We start from the raw sequence: 10,380 nt of genomic DNA on the forward strand, positions 1-10,380 counted from the left end.
GTTTTTAGGTCAGTACAGGATTAGATTTTACATGAACAATAGTATAGCAATGCATTTGGCTGTATGGTTATTTAAAATCCACCGATTGATTTCTGCATGACGAGGCATTAATGATGATAGCCTTTGTTGGTGGTTATGACCACGATAATGATAGTGGCGATGATAATGATGATGATGATGATAATGATGATGATAATGATGATGATGACAGTTATGATGATGATGATAATGATGATGACGATAATGAAAATGATGATGATAATGATGATGATGATGATGATAATGATGATGATGACAGTTATGATAATGATGATGATGATAATGATGATGATGATGATGATGATGATGATAATGATGATGATAATGATGATGATGATGATGATGATAATGATGATGATGATGATGATGATGATGATGATGATGATGATGATGATGATGATGATGATGATGATGATGTTCCCGCAGGTGTTGCTGTGCGACATTCTTTCTGTTCCTCGGATTCTTGTACCTGTGCTTCAGATAATGAGTGTTCCGTCTCAAAACCAGTTTGTGAATGTCCTTGCACCTCATCTATGCAATTCCAACACTGTCGCTTTCAGTTCCCAAACAGCAGGTTAGCGAACAGTTTTTAAATACGTCAATTTGGTAAGAATGTTTCATTTTTGTGCTGAGACTGAGTCGGAATGCAGCATTTTTTTTGTTGACGATTTAAGCCTGAAAATCTCTAACAAATTTATTAAGTTTGCACGATATCGTGATTACTTGTTGCCGTTCTTGTCTTCATTCCAGTTTTTAGGCAGATGTTTTACCTTTGTAAACTTAAGAACCCTTGTCCAGCTTTTTTCTTTTTTTGTACTATGCTGTGTTCCACTAACTATACATCAGGTGTTAACGTATTCTTTTCGTTTTTGTAGCCTTCCTATTTGCCCAAAAATCGTCCCTACAGGACAACCAGATGATTTCAAACCTATGAAAAAAACCTGCTTAAAGAAATGCTTCGATCCCCGCTGTGAAGAAAGAAACAGTTTGCAGTCGTGTGACGGTATTGTTAGCTGTTATTGGTGTCGAAAGAGCGAATATGGCATTCCTCTTGATAAAGCCTACTGCGCAAGCTCCGAACGTTGCTTCAGAGGGAAGGAGTCTACCGCGAAGCAATCTGATGGTAAGGTTATTAGTCAATCTTTGGTAAACGCATATGCTTGTTTTATAGCCATAGTCCTACTTAAATTTTTCACGTAGGTTCGTACTGCAACTTTACCCTTAAAGAGCAAAATATTTGTTTAGATGAATTTTGTGTTAATAAAAATGAATTTCTGCAGCTGACGAAGCAGAATGCAGCACCAGGGCTAGTACAAACCAACCCATTAGTAAGACTACAGGTTTATCAACTGCGGCGATAGTTGGAATGGCTATTGGATGTGTACTTCTTTTGCTGACGATCATCTTGGTATTCTTAGTGAGTAGTTTGTTGTTATTTGTACTATATAAGTCAATTTTCCTGAATGGCTCATTCTTAAAATATAGTCGCCAGGGAACGAATAGTTGTCATAACATTTTCGAGTCAGAAACGATCTTCGTTCTTACCCTCATTTTCAAACTTTATTCATTACCCTTTGTTTGAAATACAAAGCTAAAATTACTTGTTTCGCAAACTGAGATAAAAAGTCTTAAAATAGAAAATTTTTTAGATGCATTTTCGAAATTAAAAACCAGTTGCCTCTTCATATCTCGGAAAGTTGCAACTCAGATAATGATTTAAAAATTATTTTTTTAATTGATAATTATTTGGACAACTGTTCATATTAGAGCTTACAAATTTGCAAATCTTGGTGAATCTTACCACAGGACATAAAGCTGAGTGTGAAAGTAACCTTTTATCTCACTTACCCAGACGTACTCCCAAAAACTGTGAGCTAGGAATGTGAGAGAATGTTCGCACTTTTAGGTACGAAGGTTACTTTCGATCCATAAGTAGTCGAAATCACAATCTGGCAAGACCAAGCGCATGGCCGGTCCACATTAGCGGTCCGAATGGCAAAAAAACAACAACAAAAAAAAAAGAAAAAAAACAAAGAAGATTACAGAAACAGTCGATCGAAAAGGTCTTTATCATGAGGTTATTAGTTTCAATTCTGTCAAATGTTACCCTCGATAAATAAAGTCTTACCTTTCGTATCTTACCTCAGCAATATATGTAAATCAATATTATTTTTGTTTGTGTAGGGTGTTATGATATACTATCGCAACTCAGCAAATCCGCCGGGGAATAGAGAAAGAAAGGATTCCACAGAAGGAACTGACTCCTCGTCACCTCCAGCTTTTCCTAATGAAGCTTTTCTGTATGAGGATATAGACGCGATGAAACCACCTGAGACACATCCAAATGTTCAGAATCAGTGGCGACCGCCTTTCATTGATATTGAAACCCACAACACTGAGATAATTGGGAAGACTAGCCGGCCCAGCGGCAACCCACCGCCACCTGTTCCAAATACAAGGCCGTCCACCAGTGTAGGTGCACCACCACTTCCCCCAAAAAGGAGGCCTTCCGACGCTCCAGATCCCCACTTCAACCCATCATTCAATCCCAAGTCAAGGATGCCCTCGGACGGTACAGCAACGAGCAACTCGTCAAATCCTATTGGTATTTCCAACCAAATAAGGCAATCGGATGGTGTAGGAAGAGATATTTCCCCAAACCTACCCCAACTAATAGAACTCGTTCCCAGAGCAAGGAGACCTTCGGAAGGAATTCCTTTCGAGATAATATCTGAAGTCCCTCAACCTGATGGTATTTCTGGCCAACAAACGGCCATCTACAGCAACATTCCAACATCGTCCATTTCTGAAGCGGGAGAGGAACCCAACGGTGGCAATGGGGACAACGATGACATGGATGATGCCGGTTCCATTCAGTGATGTTGATCATATCCCTGGAATGATCAACACAAATAATCGTACCAGCCTCAGAACAAACTCCTGCTCTATTTTGGAGAACTCGCTAATAAGTGTCCATTGCTACATTGCTAGGTGACATGAAATAAGTCTAAGTGTTCATCCGTCAGGAATGCTAACCTATACAACTCCTCATCCAATATTGTAGTTGCTTTACTATTTCGTCAATAAGCGAGACTTGTAACTGGCACCCACAAAATCTCAGTACTTATTCATCTATCTCTTAGGCAAGTTTCTTGAAATTTTTGTGAGGGTCACCTGGTAGATGTTGGAGACATTAATAATTTTAGTTGAGGGAGGTTTTAGCATCCACTGAAAACGAAAGGCGTGTTTTACAACAAAAGGTATGACAGTTACAATTTAATTTTAACTCTCCCTAATAGAACCTCATATTCTTCTTTTTTTCTTAAAAAGAGAGTTCTCTGATAAATCCTCCATCAACTTCCCTTGGAAAGTAGGTAACAAATACGAAATACGAATGGAGAAATTTAGTTTGTGATTCGCACTTTTCGCACTGTCCCGGGCTGTCCTCGAAACCCACTAGCGAGATCGTAAATTTTGCAAGATTGGCAGTTGTCAGTTCTGGAGAAAACAGATAATTCAAAAGCTAAAAATTCGCTAGTTTTAAAATATGACCCTTTGCGTTTATAATATGAAGAATTGCAATCACAAGCTTTAACTACTATAATAAATCCGAGAGCACAAAGTTTATCTACCTTGAGCACTCATCGCAACATGTGATTTAACCCAAGTTCAATAAATTGCAAAAGTGGCTCGTATTTACAGGCTCTTCTACATATCAGTGGAAAGTTCCATCCATCATCTGTGAAACTGATCTGTTAAAACATTTGGCCGCATTCCAGTTTCTGTTCCCCAAGTGAGAGGCTAAAGTTGTGACAATCGACTAACACGGCCGTATTTCCATCGAACATGTCACCAACGAATGTTAGCAACAAACCAAGAAACAAGATAACTCGCTTTCAAAATCGTAATAAAAACGGTGCAAGAGTTTCATTAAATCTGTTATGTAACGGGATATGTCCATCACATTGAAACGAATTCACGGTCCACCATGTTTTATTTTTCTTACCCGCTGACCAGTTCCTTTATTGGCTCAAGGCACTTTAAATTTCACGGCGATTTTCCCAGCAGAATCGAACACTCTTTGATCAGTGCTGCCATTTTTTGACCAGCGGGCATTTTGTGTTTCTGAACTTAAGTTTGTTTGTTTATTTATTTTTTGTTCGACGACATACATTACTTGCAAAAAATTTCTGACGATTTTAATTTCGGACAAAAATAGTGTCCGAAAATAAAACCGTCCGAAATTTTTAAGCGTCCGAAATTTTTACAGTATAGTATAAAACTTTAAAAGTAGTTTCTGGGCGACGGCATCACATATTCAAAGCCAATATACATGATATGGCTAGAATTCGGATTAGGCGGCTCGTTCTTTTTATCACTGGAAAGGAAAATATTTGTTTCTTTTATGAAAGACAAAAACATAGATAAATTCCATTATTTTCTCGTTGGCGTATCCGGCTGTAAAACCTTGAAGGTACAGTAAAACTATCATTTTCACAGATTTTAATTCAGTCTAATTTATTTTTTTAGTCGTAAATTTACTTTAGGCATGTTTCAGCGCAGTGTCCGAAATTTTTGTCCGAAAATTGTCCGAAATGAGGGAAAAAGTGTCCGAAAATTAAACGTCCGAAATTTTTTGCAAGTAATGTAGATGATGTTGTCGAAGAAGAACATTAGTTGCAAAAGATGGATGACTGTGAGACCCTGTAAGTCCAGCATATAGATAGAGTGTGTGAACAACGGCCATGTTGGAGGACCGAAACAATACAATGATTTTCCTTTCGGAAATATATTCTATTTTTATGCAAATATCTTCTATTGCTTTAGTCCTCCAACATGTCCGCCGTTCACACACTCTATATTCCTTTTAATTTGTATCGGGAACAGAAGCTCAGTTCAATTAATTAATGTTGAAATGTTTAAATCAATTTGCAAGTTGAGGGACAGAAAGGGCCCGCTGGTCAAAAAACTGACAGCACTCATTAATTCATCACTTTGGATTGAGCCAATATACGAACTGGTCAGCGCCTAAGGAAAATAAAAACATGGTGGATATTGAATTTGTGTCAATGTGTTGTACTTATCTTGTTACATGACGGCTTTAATAAACCTCTTCCAGCGTTTTTATTACGATCAGGCCCCAGTTGTTTAAAGAGTGGATAATTTTATCCACTAGATAGGTCGCTATCTGGCAGATGAAAAGTGTGCAAGATTTTCCCGATACCCCTATTATTTGTGGATAGAGTAGAAGCAGATGCCAAATTTAAGTATGGGATTGTGTGGAAAACTTGCCAAAAGCGTTAGTTGGAGTACATTTGCTCCGCTGGATAGTGACTTATCTAGTGGATAAAGTTATCCGCTTTTTGAACAACTGGGGCCAGAATGGTAAGAAATGCTTAATTTTACTTTGTGGAGAAATTTCAAAGTGATAGTTATCTTGTTTCTAACATTAGTTGATGATATGTTCGATGGTAATATGGCCGTGTTAGCCGAATGTCACAACTTTCACTTCTCACTTGAACTGTGAAACAGAAACTGGCATGGACTGCGGCCAAATGGCCAAATGTTTTAACAGATTTTCACAGATAATAGATAGAACATTCCACTGATATGTAGAGGAGCCTGTGAGTACTATAGCTACTCTTGTAATTTATTCGTCTGAAGTTGGGCTTAATTGCATGTTTTGGTAAGCGCTCAAAGTAGACAAACTTTGTATCCTCAGATTTATTATAGCAATTAAAGCTTACGATTTCAATTCATCATATTATAAAAGTGAAGGGTTATCGTTTTTAACTAGCGAATTAGTAGGGATTTGTATTCTCCAGAACTAACAGCTTCAAATCTTGCAAAGTTCACCATCTCGCCAGTGGATTTCGAGCACGGCCCGGGGTGCGAAAAGTTCGAATCACAAATTTTTAAGAAAACTAAATTTCTCCAAATGATTTCTTATTTGTTATCTACTTGTCAAGAGACGTTGATGGACGAATATATTTTTTAAAGGTTCTAAAGGAGAGTCGCTTTAAATTTCGCAAATTTCGCGGAAAACTGGTTGTTCAGAACATAAAAATGTGGCCGAAGAAAAGCAGTTTTTGCAGATTTTGACCTCGTACTTGTGAGATCATAAAGATAAATAAGGCATAATACACGTACACAGGGTGTATTTAGTCCGTTAGTTTTAACTTTCTTGTTCATGTAACATATCGATCTCTTTGGTTTTTGAGAAGCTGGTATCATTTTAGGAGGCAATTGAATAATTCATTTATTCTTCGAAACGTTGAAATATTTAAGCGTTTTTAACATATCACGAAGTTCTTTAGAACCTCAATCTCATTTAATTTGACCTGTATATCACACAGCTCTCAGTATTGTTTCCGGGATAGGGTCCATTCATTTATTGCTCCGTTGACTTTTTAGCTAATCCTGGAAGCCGCTCCAAGAGCTGCACTGTGCTCCAAATTTTTAAGGCAACCGCGAAACATTTGTTGCTATTATAAATACACAATGGTATGAACTTCCGTCCTCAATAATCCCCCCGTTTGGTGGTTAGATTGTTTAATAACACCCACCCCATGTTCCATGTCAGGAAAAGAAATGCTTCAAAACTCAAAACTCAAAACTCAGGGGTGCCAGCGGTAAAAACATCAGTTGGTCTGAGGGAAACTTAAGGCCGTCTTCAAAATGTATTACTACTATTTTACTGACAATTAACAAGCCCCGTCTCTCAAGAGACCCCTTATTGAGACTTTAAAATGGGGGACTGAAAAGAGCACTTGCAGTATAACTAGGTTTCAAAATGGGAAAGAGCTCTATGTGTGTGGGAAAGGCCATTAGTGCAAGAGTTTTTAAACTAGAAAGTAAGGAAACAGACTCTATCAAATCAATCTCAGTATAGACATTAACACGGAGAAATCTATCAGGAACCACACAACACGTCTAGGAAAGAAATCTTAACTTGATTAACAATTCTAAATAAAGCGATTGACAGTTAAAGTGCAGCCACCAATGTTGAATAAAAATACCTTGTGTACCAAATGTCTTTCACGCTCATGGATTATGGATTAAACCTAGCATATTTTTAATGTCGAATGAACAATTAAACCCGAACTTGATACATGCAACAACTTATACTTTATATCAAGTATACTTCTGTGGTAGCAGCATTTCAGTGAAATTCCATCTAATTGATGCGGAACCACCGGAAATGTTGCTTGCAACAGAATAACTAAATTTCCCTTCATTTTTCAGGTAGACGTTCTAGAAATCTTATTTCGGGCGTGGACTATGATTCAAAACGAAACAATTCTTTGTTAAAATTTTGATGTATCACAACATATAGTGGCGTGCAATCTCGTACCTCGATTCTTCGTTCCTTACTGCACATGCTTTGCGAAACGAGTGATTCTAACCACCTGCAAGGGGAAGGAAGAATCTGGGTACGAGATTGGTGCCGTCACAAATTTCGCCAATCGCCGTCCAAATCTGCGCATGTGTGCTTTGATATGTTATGGATTCTCCTGTCGATACGACAGATGAGTAGACAGACAAGCCATTTTCCGAGGTGGGTCCTGATGTGGGAATGAAGACCATTCCGTGACGCACACAAGCGGCCACAGATTCTGCATGAGAATGAATCCATAGAAGCGGAGCGTTGTTTCCTCCTCTCTTTCTTTGCCAGGATCGCAGCTGCTCTGTTGACTTCAAAGTGTTTCGTGCCTTGAGTGCACTGGTATGTCAAAAGGGCTCTGTCACAGACAGTTGCTTTCCAAAAGTTCACGTCAATGTTCTTGAGGTTCGCGTTCAGAGTGTGATTTGTAGTCATGTGATAAAGACATGTTCGTTTGACACCAAGTATTTTAGTTTGTTTGGTTGGTTAGACTGTTGGTTGTGTTTACGTATATCGGTCCCAATATCAGCACACATATTCTCCTTACCATTATTCTTTTCTTTTGTAAGGAGCTAGTTAGGAGAATTTACTTATGTAACAAGACATTTGAACTTTGGTGATCATTTGCTTCATTCTCACGACCTCTATGTTTTTATCAAATCGTGGTAAAGAGGTAATGAGAAATTAGAAGCTGGGCACTATATGGCGCTTAAAAAAGCGACGTTATTCAGGTTAGGTTACCGTACGAAGTCGATTGAAACTACTGAAAATATCAAACAAATTATCAATCATATCGGTATCTGATAAATATTGTTCCATTGGGGAACTCTTTTCCACACCAGTTCAGACTGAACTATAAAACCTTTAACAGTTAATTGGAACTTCCTGTACAGTTCCAAAAAACAACTAAACCGGAAAAAGCTATAGTCTCCTACGCAGTTGTTTTTAGGTGCTAGAGTCGTATTACCCTCGGTCCCATAATAGGGTAATACGGTTCACTTAAAAGCTACTGCGTGGGAGGATAGAAAAATTAGGAAAACGTTATAATGGCACTGGCGGCTGAGTTAGGATGAAACACTGAAACATCAATATTTTGTCATATGCTGCACTTGAGCTATTTCCTTAAGACTCTTTCCACATTTCTCTGTTTTTACTTCACTACCAAAATTAGCTCAAATGTGATCTGTGATATTTTCCTCGTGACATAAAGACGCTATAGCTATTGTCATGAACGAGTGATGTACCAAAACACACCATATATTTCTTTACGAATTAATTCGTAAAAGGCCGGATAAACAGACAAGAGTACCGTGATTGTGTCCATATGTTGATTCGTCTTGTATATTGACCTTCTGCTGGCCTCCATTTGTTCAAAGAGTAGATAACTTTATCCGGCGCATAAGTCGCTATCTAGCGGACAAAATGTATTGGTTGGAGTGCATTTTATGATAGCGATTTAACCACCAGATAGAGTTATCCACTCTTTCAACAATCAGGGCCTGCAGTTACAAACGCTCAGTCATAAAAGTTAAGGTTTTAAGAAACCTGCAAACAGTGACCTATCTAGACAATAGACAAAAGTCTTCAGTATAGGTAGAACAGTTACGATCTAATCTTGGCTAGCGTTTTAAAATTGGCGAGCAATATCAGTACGTCATGATACGCATGATCGTTCAAGTGTTTAGCTACAAATAGCGCATGCGTACACTGACACCACACATATTTTCGGAGTTTATTTCATATAACTCTTAAAAGGCCCCTTTGATGAGTATTTGATGACAAATCTTATTAGTTTTCCATCCTTTTTCGCTTGCTACAGACACTAAATTATAAGCCACTTTAATTTAAAGATTCTTGAAGCTTTATTTATATGTACTACATTTACAGTTCACACTCATATTTTCAAAGATTCTACTCTTAGTTACAGTTATTAATTAAAGAGCTTAAGCCAATTTCAAAAGATATTTCATTTTGCATCTCTCGACCGATTCAAAGTTAAAAATAGTTTCTTATTTAATTTCCCTCTTTTAAGTTTTTTAATGCTTTCACATCTTAAGTGACTCTTACATCTAAATCACTGTCAATATATGTTAACGACTGGTTCGAACACCTTTTTGAATAAAAGCGGCCCGATACAATATAGCAATCAAGGAACGATGTAAGCGAGGCTGACCTGAACTTATTTATTCCTTGATTTGTCGAAATGTCCATTTTGTTTTGTGTTCCAGTTTTGTTGTTTTTTTATTTAAATATTGTTTTCTTTATTAAAATTATTTAAACCGACCGACTGAAACCACTTTCAGAGAGTGTAGGGCAAGACGTATTAACGTCAAAATAGAAACAATTGTCATATTCAGTGGTCAACTTCGCTTATTTGTATTTAAAGAGCATTCAAGTGATGACATTGAAGCTAGTGCACATATGTCTAGACTGTGCCGATGAAGAGCGATCCTTCTCAGTTGAAATCTGTATTTTCCCTCAGTAACAGTTGTAAGTTTTCTAACACTTGTGCTTATCGCTTGTACACATACAGCGTGTGTTAGGGAGTACCGCCGATCGGGCGCTAAAAATGCTCAATTCGCTCAGCCGTGATGTTCAGGATATTGAACGCAATCCTGACTTGGGCGCGCTTGACCGCACGTGCCGACGTCAAAACATCAGAAGTAAGCGCAGCTCACTCTTAGCGTGTGCTTAATATTTGGCCAGTCCTTGAAATCGATTGACCATATACCAACCAAGTTAGCGAAATAAGTGATTAATGCATTTGTTGCTCTTTGAAGGTGCAAAGCTTCAGTTTGGATTAAAAACTGAATAAAATTACCCTCAACATTTTCCCTCACAAATATTCTCAATCATTTCAAGAATCAAAGAACGTGCGTAAACGCCTGAAGTACCTCAAGCCAAAATTATTATCATGACAAAGGGTCGAATTACCAGTAGTTCCACGCAGTAGTTTT

At 37.8% G+C, this 10,380-nt stretch overlaps 1 protein-coding gene across 1 annotated transcript in view; it reads left to right on the forward strand.

Annotated features, from left to right (window-relative positions):
• LOC146459186 (VWFA and cache domain-containing protein 1-like) overlaps positions 1-2,919 on the forward strand; it is a 16,701-nt gene extending 13,782 nt beyond the window's left edge. The window contains exons 11-15 of the mRNA XM_085089734.1: positions 1-8; positions 466-613; positions 915-1,162; positions 1,320-1,456; positions 2,224-2,919. The exon at positions 1-8 is cut by the window's left edge and continues 327 nt beyond it. Coding sequence (XP_084945860.1) covers positions 1-8; positions 466-613; positions 915-1,162; positions 1,320-1,456; positions 2,224-2,919 — 1,237 coding nt within the window. The remainder of the gene's footprint in view (positions 9-465; positions 614-914; positions 1,163-1,319; positions 1,457-2,223) is intronic.
• The last annotated feature ends 7,461 nt before the right edge of the window (positions 2,920-10,380 follow it).

The sequence above is a fragment of the Pavona decussata genome, unplaced genomic scaffold, assembly GCF_977016875.1.
Source record: "Pavona decussata unplaced genomic scaffold, jaPavDecu1.1 SCAFFOLD_223, whole genome shotgun sequence".
Classification (NCBI taxonomy): domain Eukaryota; kingdom Metazoa; phylum Cnidaria; class Anthozoa; order Scleractinia; family Agariciidae; genus Pavona; species Pavona decussata.